The sequence below is a fragment of the Furipterus horrens genome, unplaced genomic scaffold, assembly GCF_987537825.1.
Source record: "Furipterus horrens unplaced genomic scaffold, mFurHor1.1.pri manual_scaffold_17, whole genome shotgun sequence".
NCBI classification, from domain to species: Eukaryota; Metazoa; Chordata; class Mammalia; order Chiroptera; family Furipteridae; genus Furipterus; species Furipterus horrens.
The window spans coordinates 13,976,616-13,992,153 of record NW_028327187.1 but is presented as its reverse complement, the minus strand read 5'-3'; the positions used below and the strand labels follow the sequence as shown (position 1 = coordinate 13,992,153).

At 41.8% G+C, this 15,538-nt stretch overlaps 1 protein-coding gene across 1 annotated transcript; it reads right to left on the bottom strand.

The window, feature by feature from the left end:
- Positions 1 to 9,695: 9,695 nt before the first annotated feature.
- Positions 9,696 to 14,421, bottom strand: PBDC1 (polysaccharide biosynthesis domain containing 1). Its single transcript, XM_090264554.1, has 6 exons — positions 14,339 to 14,421; positions 14,188 to 14,253; positions 12,881 to 12,940; positions 12,233 to 12,373; positions 10,496 to 10,607; positions 9,696 to 10,187 (listed from the first exon to the last, which is right to left on the bottom strand). Exons 1-6 carry the CDS (start codon positions 14,366 to 14,368, stop codon positions 9,991 to 9,993), a joined length of 606 nt encoding a protein of 201 aa, XP_090120680.1. The 5' UTR covers positions 14,369 to 14,421; the 3' UTR covers positions 9,696 to 9,990.
- Positions 14,422 to 15,538: the final 1,117 nt, after the last annotated feature.

Genomic DNA, 15,538 nt, shown 5'->3' with positions numbered 1-15,538 from the left:
AACATGAAAAGGCTCCAGCTAATCTTTAATAAACACCGAGAAAAACCCTTAGAGGGCTCAAAATGAAGAATGTCATATCCAAAACCACAAGAGGCAATGTAATGAGCACCAACCCAAAGTCTGAGGAGCTTACAGACCAGGTAAGAAAAATAAAAATTAGAGAGAGATAGTGAGAGTGCTTTCCAAGTTGCAACCTTCACCCTCAAAGATACCCTCCCCCTGCTATGGCTACTCAGTAGAATGAGCCAGAGCCAGAGATAAAGTTCTAGTGGACCAAGACAGATGGCTAAATGGGAAGTGGACCACTGATGCATTTGCCATAAAGTCTATAGTAGATTTGATCATACTTTTTTAAAATGGTTTTTCTCTTCTTGTTTATGGCACAAGAAAGTAAGAGTTGAGGTAAGAGTTTAGCATTGGTGAAAACTATGTAGGGGGTCGGGGGGGGGAATTAGTGTTATGAGCACCCTCTTTGACCTTTATAGGCTCCCTTCCACAAAGTCTAAAATAAGTACTTGATCATTTGTTTATGTGTTTTTGGGTTTGGGAAGGGCCTCTCAGGAGGGAGAGAGGCTTCAAACAACTGGTGGTCCAGAAACCCAGCCAAGTCAGGCACACCTTTAAAACAAAAACCAAAACCCAGGAACAAAGACATGGAGAGAAAAAAAGGAATTGCACTCAGCAACACCACCAGACACAGCAACACAGCCACAAGGTCTAGAATAAGGGCTGCATTGTTGCCTGGGCTGAGCAGGTAAGCCACAATCCTCAACCTGCCTGAGCAGAACTCAGGCTCTGTCTCTGGCTCCAAGCATTGAAGCCCATGAGGGAGCAACACTGTCCTGAAGAACAAATGCTGTCCCATCACAAGGACACAGCTCAGACCCCTTTGAGTACAGTTTCAGGCACAGTCTCAAGGTCAATGTGCAGACAGGACACCACTACTAACCTCCTAATACTGCTTGGTCGTCCTGGCCAGGCCCAAACTTTCTTCACCTATGGGAGACCACACCATCCATTCATCCTTCCTTTTTTCTTTTTTTCCTCCCTCCCTCTCTCCCTTCCTTCCTTCCTTTTTTCTTTTATTTCTTCCTTACCTTTTTCTTCCTTTTTTCTCCTTCCTTTCTTCCATCCATCCTTCTTTCTTTCTGTCCATCCACTGACTGAACACACTGGGAGGTACAGGCACAGGACACAGATAGAGCACTGGACATAGCTTGTGCCAGAGGGCACTGCACTCTTCCAGAATTTGTTTTCACACCAACCCTGTGCAACCGTGGTGGTCATTGTGAAGCCAATTGTGCTGGTTTTCTAGCACAGTTTAAGAGCCAGCATTGAAGGCTGGAAGCTAGGCTCCTATAAGGCCAGAGGAGTGAAAAACCGAGGCATTAAAACAAAGAACGTGGGGAGCCCTCTATCCTTCTCTCCCCAAATTGTGCAGATCACAGACATCTGTGTTCCTTCTTCTGCTGCCCATGCAGCAACAGCAACAGCTGCCATCTACACTACCATTCTCACCACAGTGCCAGCCACAGTGGAGGCAGCAGTATGTGGAGAGAGGCTGATGATGACGGTTAACAGAAAACATTTAGGTATTTAATCATATAGACATAAAGGTATAGGCTTTAACTAAATATTTCAATTGATTTGGGTGTCGTGTAGCTTATAGCCAAATATTAAGAAAATATGTTAGTCACTTCCAGAAGGCCTGCCTGCAAAGTGAGTTCCAGAAGAAATATTTTAAGGGACACCTTGCTGCTCTGGCTGGGTGACTCAGTTGGTTGGAGCACTGTCCCATACACCAAAAGTCTGGGGGTTCGATTCCCAGTCAGGGCACATGCCTAGATTGTGGGTTTGATCCCCGGTCAGGGTGCATAGTGACAACCAATCGATGTTTCTCTCTCACATCAATGTTTTTCTCTTCTCTTCGCTCCCTCTCCCTTCCTCTTTCTCTAAAATCAATAAAGATGATAGAAAAATGTAGCTAAGTAAGCATAAAACAATGATAGCTTAAACAATAAAAAAGGTCACAAGATGTTTAATTTCTGCACTTTGCTTTAAAGATAACATCACTGATGCACAATCGTGAGATGTTTTGCAGGATCTTAATTCTTCATCCCAGTAAGATCACCCAAATTGTTAAAATGTTCCAAACAAGGTGATGTTAGTAACTAAATAAGACTGAGGAAAATCAGTAAAGCCTGCACAAGAACTAAATAATCAGCTTCGCTCATGACCTTTAACAATTAACCCTCAATCATTGCCTTTAAAAACCCTTGATTAAAAGCCATCTGAGAGCTGAAGTTTTAAGCTCCGTTTTCCTTGCTGTGCACCCCACAAATACACAGCCCTAATTTTGCAACTGCAAACTTGGTATTCAGTGTTCGCCTCTGCTGCACATTGGGTGGTAGACCCCTTTTGGTTTTGATAATAAGATGGATATACTGGGAACCTCTCTGACCCAAACCAGGTTGTGGAGGATGGGAATGGAGTCAGATGGGAAAGGGGAAAATGAAGATACAGTGGTACCTCGGTACTCGTTTTTAATTCATTCCGGAACTCGTGAGGAGTGCTAAAACCAACATGTACTGAGCAAGCAACAAGTGCTGAAACATTTTTTTTCTTGTCAAAATGTGATGAGTACAGGATTTGACAAGTTCTGAAGCTGATGTGTACTAAGGTATGGCTGTACCTGGTTACCTCTGGAGATGATGGTTGGGTCAACCAAAAATCCATTGACCCTTAAAGAGGTACCTCCCCCAAACATGGGCAGAGGAGGGTCATGCTCAGGTGTCTTTGACTCTCGCATTACCTTCTGGAAATCTTTTTTTGAGTCTCCTTTCAGGTCCCCCTTTTCACAATTCCTACTCACCAGTGTCCCCCAACTTAATGCCTGCTATCAAAACAATTACTTTTCTCAGGTACTTGGGCCAGCTGTAGAGATTGCTACCTCACAGGTCAGGTATACCAGTTCCCAAACACCCCCCTTTTGGGATAAGACAGAATAATTCTTTTCAGAAGTGTTCCAGAAGCATTTTTTTTTTCCTAGAAATCCTGTCATTGACTTATTCTTGCCTGCTGTGGCAGGAATGGTCAGCCTCACTGTACAAAGCAGACAAGGAGTATGATACCCTACTTTATCTGCCTGGCATTTGTGGACTTACAAAGAAGTTAGGGGGAAATCTTGGTTTGAAATCCTGCTGGTCACCTAGTATCCTGATGCAATTCTCATTTCCTAGTCATTTATTTATTACAAAACAAGTACCCTGGAGAACAGGAAATTATGGCTTGAATCTCAAGGCTGAGGCCCAGAGAAAGTGGATGGAATTTGTCCCAGTAGGAGTTACCTACATGGTGGGTTCTTGCTCCTTAGGTGCCCTGCCTAGGGTGGCAAAGTCTTTCAGTTTTCTGTCTTGACAAGGATTTTCCCTCATCCTGGAGAGAAAAGTTTAAGCCATGATGTTAGGACATGTTTGGTTTAAAACAAATTAAGACTGTGTGGAACCAGATGGAAGAGATCTTCGATCTTTTCCATAGGCCTCAGTTGGCAAATAGGGCCCAGTTGGAGCTGCTTGGTTTTGTCGGGAACTTTGTCAGGTACTTTGGGGAAGGAGGTCTGGTGTGTCATTGACTGTGGCTGGGGGCACAATGTTTTGTGGTGAGAAGCAGGTCTTTCTAGAGAGAAGACATGAGACCAACTGAGTTAATTTGGAGGTTGGTCTGCCTGAGTTGGTTTCAGGGACAGGTGCTATGACTGCGGGTCTTACGGCCTAAGGTCAGAAGCACTTGGAGTTTAATTGCCTGGAGACTGGACTCTGATAGCATCTGTGTCTGAGTTCCATCTTAGGCATATGCCACAGGTATACCCTTGGATCAATGAAGGGAGTTCTCCCCGTGACACCATTGTCACCTGCAGAGTGGTGATGAACATAAAATATCTCTAGCTGCTTTTTAATAACAAGCCAGAAGAAACCTTTCAGGGGGTCACAGTCAAGAATTTCATATCCAAAATCACAAGAGACGATGATCGCCAACCCAAGTTCTGAGGAACTCACATACAGGGTAAGGAAAATTAAAAACTAGGGATGGATAGAGAGGGTACTTTCCAAGCAGTAACCCTTGGCTACAAAGGCACCCTCCCCTGGAATGACTTCCTAGTAGAGTAAATGAGAGCCAGAAGAGGAAGTGCTGTTAGGCCAAGACAGAAAGCTGAACTACAAACAGGCCAGTGGTGAATTTTCCATAAAGTCTAGTGGACTTGATCATACTGTTCCAAAGTGGTTTTGCTCTTCTTGATCATAACATGATGGTGAGGTGTTTAGAATTGGTGGAAATGGTGTGTGTTTGTGTGTGTGTGTGTGTGTGTGTGTGAATTAGAGTGATAAGCACCTTCTCTGACCTCTTTGGGCCCCTTTCCACAAATCTAAAATGAGTTCCTGATGTTTCTATACACTTGTGCTTTAGAAAACCTTTCAGAATAGAGAGGATTCTTATAATTTGTAGTTTGAAGCCCTGTCCAAAAAACTCCTAAAAACAAAACAAAACCCAGAAATTGAAAAGTTAGGTGAAAAGGGAATAACACTGAGGGCATCCCTAAACACAGCAATACATCTAGAAGGCCCTGGAAAAAATTGAATACTGCATTAATGCCCAGGCCCAACAGCAAGCCATGTTCTTTAATGGGCAGCTCTTTGGGATCAAATTCTGTCCCTGCTTCCAGATGCTGAAGCCCATGAGGGAGCAATACCACATTGAAGAACACAGTGAGTACACCATGCAAACCATAAGTCAGTCCCCTTTTGGGACAGTCTTAGACCCAAAGTAAATGTCATCCTCAGGATGAGAGATTACCACTAAACTGCCAATCTTTCTTGTTCAGCCTGGGCAGGCCCATTTCCTTCACTTCTGTGAGCCTAAAACATCCGTTTAACAATTTTTTCCCCTCACCTTAATTCTTTTCTTTTTTTCCTTCCTGTTTCCCAACCGTTCTTGCTTCCTTCCGTCCATTTATGGGCTCAACCCAAGGGAAGACATATGTCACCAGGCCACACTGGAGGACTAGACCCAACCTGTGCCTGCGCCTCCTCACCGCCAGAGGGCGACCCTGCTCTCCCAGAATTTAGAACATACTCGCTTGGTAACCATGGTGAACATTGTGAAATCAGCTGTGCTGGTTTTCCACGCATACAGCATTGGAGGGTTGGCTGGGTTCCCTGAAGGAAAAGAGGAGTGAAAGACAAAGGAGATAGAGGGAGATAGTGAGGAAAGTGTGCCCAAATTTCTCTTCTCACATTTTCTAGATCGCAGATCCCTGAATCTCTGTCATGGCCACTGCAGCAGCAACAGCCACAGCCCACACAGCTTCAGCCACGGTTGCGAATGGAGTTGATGGCAAGAGGCGGACATGTTGAGTACTTCTGTGACCTAAACTTGATTGGGGTGTGTGGGAATGGGGTCATATAGAGAAGGAGGCGATGAAGATCCCTGCTTAAAGTGATGGTCATGTCAAGAAAGAATCCATTGCCTAAGGTACCTTGTCTAGACATGGGCAGGATAGGGCCATACACTAATGACATAACCCAGGAGTCCCAGCCTATTTGACTCTGAGGAAGGTTTTGAAAGTAATTCTCCTTTCAGGTCCTCCTCCCCACTGTTCTGCCCCCACAGCCTCACCACCCCACATTCTCTCAGCAAAACAATCACTTTTCTTTAAAACCTGGGACAGGCTGTGTAGTATTTTTCATGTTAGGCACATCAGTTGCCAGGTACCTCCCTCCTAGAATAGAGGCACATATGCTTCCCAAGAGCCTTCCCCAGAAGCCTTGTTTTCTTTTTCAGTTGTTTTATTGACCCATTCTTTTTTAAAATTAACATTTTACTTGGAGATAATTGCTGATTCACTCACAGTTGCAGGAAATAATTCAGAGATATCCCATGTACACTTCAACCAGTTCCCCCTTATGGAGAACAAATCTATAGTATGGTATCACAAGGAGGAAATTAACATTGGTGCAATCCACCTCTGTGATTCAGATTTCATCAGTTTTACCCATGTGTGTATTTAGTTCTATGAAATTTTATCACCTGTGTAGGCTTGTATACCCACCACCACAGTCAAGATACAGAACAGTTCCAACACTACAAGGTTCCCTCCTTCTGACCTTTTATAACCATGTCCACCTTCTACCACCGCCCACTGCCTCTGTCGCACCCTCACTCAGTCCCTAACCTCTGGCAACCTGGCAACTTTTGGCAATCTGTTCCAATTCTCTATACCTTTGTCATTTCAAAATGTTGTATATGTAGATAGAATACTATATGTGACACCTTTTGGAATTCACTTTTTAAAATCAGGATAATCCCCTTGAAACGCATTCAGGTTGCTGCATGTATCAACAGGTTACCTTTTTTATTAGAGTAGTATTCCATGGTGTGGAGGTGCCAGTTTCTTTAACCATTTGCTCATTGAAGGATATATGTGTTGCTTCTAGTGGTTGGCAATTAAGAATAAAGCTGCTATGAACACTCCCATACAGCCTTTTTGTGTAAATACAAGTTTCCATTTCTCTGAAACAAATGTCCAATGGTAGTTAATTGCTGGCTTGCATGGTATTTGATCCATTCTTGACCCTAGTTTCAGGGACAGGAGACTTCTTGTCACAAAGCTGGCAAGCCATATGGTGCTCCTGTTTCTTGGCCTGACATCTGTGGACTTTAAAAGAGGAATGGGGAGAACTTGGTCTCTAATAATGTTGGACATCAAATATCCAGATGCCTTTCATGCTTTTAGTCATGCATTTTTCCCAGAAGTGCTCTAAAAACCAGGAAATCACAACTTGTGTCTAATACCCAAAATTTAGAGAAACCTGTTTGCTTTGTGTACAATTGTTGCTGCTGTGTGCCTTTTTAGTGTAGCTCTTGACTAGTTTTTTATTTTTCTACTATGTCCAATGGGGAAAAAAGCCTCATCCCTTCTCCCTCTCCTCTACTAAATCCTTTCTCGCATGTTATGCACTTCCAGTGGCTTTTTCATAAAAATGGCCTCTCTTGGCTCATGTTGCAGACTTTCCTAAAATCTCTCGAAGGTTCACAAAGAACAAACAAGCAGCACTGGGCCTCAGTGTGCCCCATACCTCTTACTAAGCAGCCCTAAGACTGGCATTAGCAGCAGACAGCCTCAGTTGACAGCTTTAGCCTCACCCAGGCACCTGCAAGCCCAGCACAAGTGGCAACCACTGCAGATCTCTTTCTAGCTGATACCAGGTGAGATCAGGCAGGGTACACACACTGGTTGATCTTGGCCGGCACCAGAGCCCCTCACAAGGGGCCTCTTAAGCACACTGGTGGCCAGCTTCAGACTACACCACAACACTGCCCAAACACCCCCACAAATGACACATGCAAAGGGTGGATTCGGCATGCATCAGAACCCTGATAAAGCAACTCCTGCTCCACAGAGTCAGCCCATGTATAACAGCTGCTTCACTGGAGTCCTCAAAACCAATCAGCCTGAAGTTCAATCCTTCCTATTAACATACCAACAGCATTCCAGGTTCAACTATGACAGAAGGGCACAAGGAACACACCTGGATCACCTGGCTCAGGTGACCAGGGAGACTGCACCACTAGGCCCCACAGGACACCTACTGCATAAGACCACTCGACCAAGACCCAGAGATATAGCAGCTCTACACAGAAACACAGGGAGGCAGCCAAAATGAGGAGATAAAGAAACTCCAGAAAAAGAACTAAACAAAATAGAGACAAGCAATCTACCAGATGCAGCATTCAAAACATTGGTTATAAGGATGCTCATGGAACTTAGGGGAAGAATAGATTATCTCAGTGAGAACTTCAACAAAGAGATAGGAAACTTAAAAATGGAGATATAAAACATAAAAAAATGGTCAGAAATAAAAAATACATTAGAGGGGCCTCTGGGACAACATCAAGTGTACCATAATTTGCTTCAGAGGGGTATCATAAAGAAAAGGGAGAAAGAAATTAAAAATCTATTTGAAGAAATAATGACGGAAAACTTCCTCAACCCAGTGAAGGAAATAGACATACAAGTCTAGGAAGCAAAGAGTTTCAAACAAGATGAACCCAAAGAGGCCCACTCCAAGACACATCATAATTAAAATGCCAAAGGTTAAAGATAGAATATTAAAAGCAGTAAGAGAAAAGCAGAGTTAACTACAAAGGCGTTCCCATAAGACAATTAGCGGATTTCTCAAGAGAAACTTTGCAGGCCAGAAGGGATTGGCAAGAAGTATTCAAAGTGATGAAAAGCAAGGTCCTAAAACCAAGATTACTCAGCAAAGCTATTATTTTGAATTGAAGGACAGATAAAAAGCTTCCCATATAGGAAAAAAACTCAGTGAGTTAGTTCATCACCACCAATCCTTACTATAAGAATTACTAAAGGGTCCTCTTTAAGAAGGAAAACAGGATAAAACATATGAATACTAAAACAGCAATAAGTACACACCTATCAACGATTACTTTAATTTAAATACTTTAATCAAAAGATGGTGAATGGATAAAGAACGAGACCCACACATATGCTGCCTACAAGAGACCCACTCCAGATTGAAAGACACACAGACTGAAAGTAGAGGGGTAAAAAGAGATATTTTATGCAAATAGAAAAAAAAAACTGGGGTAGCAATACTTATATCAGACAAAACACACTGTAAAAGAAAGGCCATAACAAGAGACAAGGAAGAGACTCAGCTATTCCATATCTGGATACTTATCTGAAGAAACCCAAAATACTACATTGAAAAGACCTATATGTTTATTGCAGTATTTGCAATAGTACAAAGATATGGAAGTAACCTACGTGTCCATTAATACACGAATGAATAAACGAGAAGTGACACATACATACAATGGATTATAACTCAGCCATAAAAAAAAAAAAAAAAATTAAGAGCCCTGACCGGCATGACTCAGTTGAGCATCGCCCCGCAAAGCAAAAGGCCATTGGTTTGATTCCCAGTCAGGGCACATGCCTAGGTTCGGGCCTAGTACCCAGTTGGGGCACGTGTGAGAGGCAACTGATTGATGTTCTTCTCCCTCTTTCTTCCTCCCTTCCCTCTCTCTAAAAATAAATAAGTAAATCTTTAAAATAATGAAATTTTGCTATTTGCAGCAACATGGATGGACCAAGAGGTATTATACGTGTTGAGTGAAATAAGTCAGAGAAAGACAAATACCATATGATTTCACATACATGTGGGATCTGAACAACAAAATAAATGAACAAACAAAACAGAAACTCATAGATACAGAGAACATTTTGATGGTTGCCAGATGGCAGCGTGGTTGAGAGTTGGTTGAAAAAGTGGAAGGGATTAATAAGTATAAATTGGTAGTTACAAAAATCATGGGGATGTGGGGTATAGCACAGAGAATATAGTTAATAATGTTTTAATGGCTATGTATGGTGTCAGGTAGGTGCTGGACTTGTCTTAGTGATCACTTCGTAAGTTAGAGGGATGTCTGATCACTGTGTTGTACACCTGAAACTAAAACAGTATTGTACGTCGACTGTAATTAGAAAATTTTAAAAAATTTAAAGAAGGTAGCATAAATCATTTTATAAGATGTAAGAGATTATACACCTGAAAAAATCAGAAGTGTTAAATACTTTTTAATACCTTCTAAAGGTTAATCAAAGACACAAAAAGTCATAAGAACAAACAGAAATTTATTTACAAAATTTATTATTTAACCAGTGGAGAGAACCAAGAAAAAAATATACCAAGAAACAGTCAACTATAACCCACTTATAGTCTTTAAGTCGGTTCATACAAAAGAGCAACCAGAGCAGCTCTTTAATACTAGGCTACAGAAAAAAACTCCTTCTGCATGTCCTTCAACTGAACAAGGACATACATTTAACCACAGGGATCTGCAAGTAGCATCATGGTACTTGTAGACTCAGTTGAGTCACAGTATCTAGAGTACTACTCCCTCTCTACCTTACATAGATGTTTCACCATTTTTGTTGATTCCGTTGTTGGCTTCTTTCTCTTTTTCTCCTCCATTGTTGGTTTTCTCTTTTTCTCCTCTGTTGACTCCTTTGTCTTCTTCTTTGTCCTGAACACTGGTGTAAACTGCTTTGTTATGGCCTTCCCGGTTCCGAGCAATTTCAATGGCCAAAAATTGTATCCTGGGGGCTGAAAGGCAATTTATTGTCCTGGTAGCAATATCTCTAAACCTACTGGAAATCTGATGACAAAGATGAACTAACAGGTAAAGTATTCAAGTATAGTCATAAGTCAGAGATGTGAAATGCTAATACTAAAATAAATTAGGCTGAAATACTCAACTGTCTTATCTCACAGTTACTCAAGAATTAGTAACATGATATTTAAAGATATAACAAATAAGATGACCCTCAAATTATCCATGTAAACTATTCGTCAGTAAAACCAGATCCCTTACTCACTTTACACTGAAACAATTCCAGGGACAAGAAACTCACCAAAGATGGTGTTTTCCTCAGTGTAGCCTTGAGAGCAATCCAGTCGCAGCAAAGTACCATAGTTAAAGTCTTCTATAACCCCATCAAACTTCAAACAGAATGGCCTCCACTTCTGTAAAGGCAAACATGGTGCTTTATCTGACTAATGCAGGAGGCTGGTGAAGTCAGGCCCATACAGGGGCTTCCACTTCCTCAGTAAGGAAAATAACCATAGTGAAAGAGACTAGGTTTGAGCTGTTTCATTAGCAACAAGTTTCTGGGCTACCTATTGTGTCTTTAGACTAGTGTTTCCCAACATGAACAATATTTTTACCTGACAAAATACTAAAATCCTTGACTACAGAACCAAAAGTCGATTTTTAAAAAGATTTTATTTATTTATTTTTGGAGAGAGGGGAAGGGAGGGAGAAAGAGAGAGAGAGAAACATTGATCGGTTGCTTCTCACATGCCCCCAACTAGGGACCTGGCATGCAACCCAGGCATGTGCCCTGCCTGGGAATTGAACCAGTGACCCTTTGGTTCACAGGCCAGCACTCAATCCACTGAGCCACATCAGCTAGGGCAAAATTTGATTTTTTAAATGGACCTTTTGGTTTGTTTTTAGTAATTGGTTAGTTCAGCCCCAAATGATATTCCTCCCCATTGAAGCACAAATGAGACAAAGAAAGCAGGAAGTTGGCCCAAAGTTACAAAGTTAAATTTTAAGAAAAAAGTCCATTCAGTAGAGGCAATTTTCCAAAGATCACTTGACATCCTGCTAAGAGTTAAAAGTTTACATTCTTCATAAGTCAGGGAAATATTTTCCTAATTATGAGTTGTAGCCCTGGCCAGGTAACTCAGTTGGTTAGCATGTCATACTGATATGCCAAGGTTGTGGGTTCAATCCCTGGTCAGGGCACATACAAGAAGCAATCAATGAATGCATAAATAAGTGGAACAACAAATCAATGTTTCTCTCTTTCCACCTCCTTTCCTCCCTCCCTCCCTCCATCCCTCTCCTTCTCTAAAACCAATTAATAAAAAATTGAAGAGTTTCAGTGCTCTGTAAAAATATAAGCTAATCAAGTATTTGTCAATGATCTTTGGCATGGTCTGTGATAATGTCAATTTAAATCCAGAGAATCCAAACACCTCCCTGTACGCTATTTGTCAATCTTCCATCCAAGTGTTCTGGTTAAACTACTCACATAAATAAATTCATTCTTCCTGCCTGGAAAGTGCTGGGCAGTTAGGAATGAAATGTCCAAGTAAGGAAGGTGGAAAAAATAGATTCAATAAACATTTTTAAAAATCCATAAACAAGAAAAAGTCATTTCATAACTTATTTGTTGATGACAACTACATAAGAGCACTGATTTTTTTTTAATTTTTGATTTATTTATTGTTTTTCTATTATAGTTGTCCCACTTTTTCCCCCATTGCTTCCCCCCATCCAGCCCACCCCTTCTCCCACAGTCAATCCCCACCTCATCGTCCATGTCCATGGGTCATTTATACTAGTTCCTTTACTAAGCCCTTCCCCTACTTACCCTCCTTCTCTCCCTCCCCCTGATCCCCTTGGTAACTGTTACTCTGTTCCTTGTTTGCATGCCTCTGGTTCAATTTAAGAGCACTGATTCTTTACATATTTTCATTAAAACACGCCTCCCACCCCAATTTTAAATGTATAAAAGTGTATTTATCATTTATAACTGTGGGTCAGATGCTAGGCAATATCTAAGAGAGAGAATTCTTACCTCTTTAGCTGATACTGATTTGAGTTCTTCTGGGTCCAATACATCTATCTTGAGTTTCTCAAAATTTTTCCGAAATTCAGAATAGATTTGATCATCCACTTTGGTGAGTTTCAGGAACTGTGGGTCAACTGATGAAATCAGCTGCCAGACAATAAGACAACATACATATGGTAGTCTCTAATTTACTACACTTCTATTCCCTCTTCCCCAGAAAACCCTCATGGTTCTCAGGGCAGAAGCGTTCATTAGGAAGTACAGACAGCTTATGTTCTGGATGAAATCATGACTTAGTTTTAATGGGCCATAATATACTACGGTCCATTTCACCAATTCAAACACTTTTGGCCTTGGTACTGACTGGCTATTACACTCTGTGGATGATTCATTCAGTCAACAAACATTTATAAAAGTGCCTACTATGGGCCAGGCCCCTTTTTGACAGTTGGCAACAGAACTCTGGGCAAAGCTGAACTCCTCCTCATTGTCAAAACAAAATTCACTTCCACCCCCCTGTTCTCTGAGGGTAAGATCTTACAGTAATAAAATTGATCTCCAAAACAAATTGTTTAAAGTGCTGAGAATAGTGATTAGCAGAGAATCATATAGTACATGTTTGATTCTGTTTAATAATGAAGACAGACAACTCACTTTGTAATAGACTTCAGCATGCTGCATTGCTCTCATGGCCCACGCCATCTCAATATCAGGCTGCAAAGGAGTCAAGAATGCCAAGTCAGAAATCTCCCAAACTGCTATTAGAGAACAAATTAAGAAAGTCTTTGTCTAGCTAATGCTCAAGAGAGCTACCAAACTCAGTGCTACTGTCAAAGGATAAAACTGGACTAATGGATTGGGACAATAAAATAATTCTCTGTCCTTACGACAAACAAAAAGCTACCCACACAGTCTAATAAACAGAATGAGCTACTGACTATCTTTTCCTGGAAGTTAGTGAAAGTGTGAGAGACTAAAACAGTACATAAATCACATTCTCAAGACTGAGTTAAATCACTGTAAAACTGAAATAAGCTCACATCACAACGGAATTACTGAAACAACAAAATAAGACAATGGAAGTGAAATCACTCTTCACTTTTAATTGTGTAGCATGTCATAATCATCCTTTGTGTTTATCTGATAGCCAATTCCCCACACTATTAACACTTAGAAATAAAACAGTATGATAAAGCAGGCTAGTTTATAAATATGCCTTACCAAGCACTCACCCCCTGTTCCATTAGAATCACAAGCTCAAACTGTAGAGATCTATTTCACTGACTCCAGAACAAGTCATTTACATTTATCTTCAGGCCCTTTGCCTGACTAACAATTCATGTCCTTTGCCCACCTACACTTTGAGAACCCAGTTCCAGATGCACTGTATCAGTGAAGTCTTCCTCTACTGTTTGGGTCCTAGGGGTTTATTCTTCAGCTAAACTGCTTTGTATCTTATGCCCTGATCCACTCATCTAGTATACCTCACATTCTTATTTGAATGTTACTACTGTTCTCATATCCTTGTGTCTTGTATCTGAAATACATCATGTGCTTTCTCCTTAAGAATCTAAACGAGACACACCATAAGGCAGTGCAACTTTACTGCACATTGGAATCACTTGAGACCTTTACAGATACAGATTCTGGGCTCTCAGCCTCAGACACTCCGATTTAATTGATATGCATTGCGCCCCAGACATCGAGGTATTCAAATGTTTCACAGGGGATTCTAAAGTGCAGCAAATTTTGAAAACTACTTCCACTGGCATGAGTCCTGCGTTTGTGGACCAAAAGCATTAAAATGAACTATTCTAATAGTTCTAATAGGGCGTGGTTTCTGGCGGACGTACACAGGGTCTACATAAGATATCAGGGCAGGAGGTTACAATTTCATGGCAGGCCCTGCAGACATTTCAGACTAGGTAGGTGAATGGGAGCTGTGCGTGAGTCATACTCACATCGTTGCCATAAGACTCAGCTGGGAGAGAAAGAGCATGTGCCACTGACACCAGTTCCCCGGACACCTGGAAGGAAAAAGGGGTCAGAAAAGAGTCAAGAATAGACTCAGCTCGACTTCCCGATTCACCCAACCCCAGAGCAGCGTCTCACCGGATCTTCATTTCCACCACTCGCCTCCATCTTGCGGCCAACACGGCGCGGCCCTACTTCCTGGAAATGACTTTACGTGAGCTCTTTACGTACTTGATTGGAACGCGAGAGCCTGGGAAAAAGCGGCGTTCATCCGCCTGCGCCTGCGCCTGCGCGCATCCTTTGTTGCCGGGAGGCTGTAGTTCCTGCCCTCTTTTCACCCGCCCTGCGCAGATCAAAAGTGTTGCGTTGTTGCTGGTGTGGGCAGCATCTGAGGTGCTGAAATGCTCAGTAGTAGTAGGGATAATCATGGGAGAAACCTGAGTTAAAGTAAGGCAGCTTTCGCGTCCCGCACCGAGTACCGGCAGAGAATCGAAGTCACGCTCTCCATTTGTGAATGCGGGCTCGCCCCGCCACCCCCACTCACACACACACACACACACACACACACACACACAAATACTAGCGCACAACTGGATAAAGAGTGTAGTTTATGAAAGGAGGGAGCAGAGGGGCTTTGTATGCTGAATATTAAACAGTTAAGACTACCCTAAAAACAAAGGTAAGCTACTGAAGGCCTTTAAGTACACTAACCTCATAATCAAACTTGTTCTAAAAATATCACTAAAACAATGTGGATGACAACAATGTGACAAAACTGGAGACAGGAAGACACTTGAAAGCACTGGGTAATAAAAACCTAAGCCAAGGCACTGGCAGTTGAGATGGGTTTTGAGAATTAGTAAGGGAAATGGAATCAATAGGACCTTTTGACTCATTGAGTATGGAGGATAATGAAGAATTAGGATTCCAGTATGACTCCCAAGTTGCAGAATAGGATTCAGAGATGAATGTCATTGAGCTAGAAAACTAAAGAGGAGGGATGATGAGTTTAGTTTGAGGAGGTGAGTTTGAAGAGTCTATAGGATATTTAGAGTTGACTAGTCAGAGGGAGCTCTGATCAGATATAAATCTGACAGCTGATACTTCAGGTTTAATTGAGCTGTCCCAAGGAAACTGCACAATTCTAAAGACACAAAGAGCCACAGGCCAAGGACAGAATTATGTATGAAGAATAAAAGGCAGCAAAAAATACTTGTCGGTGAGACATCAGCAAAAAACCAAGGAAGAGTCTCACAGAAGCCAGAGGCTAAGAGAACTTCCAGGAAGAAGTGGTGAACAGTGTCTAACACCCTGGGTTGAGTACACTAAGCCTAGAAA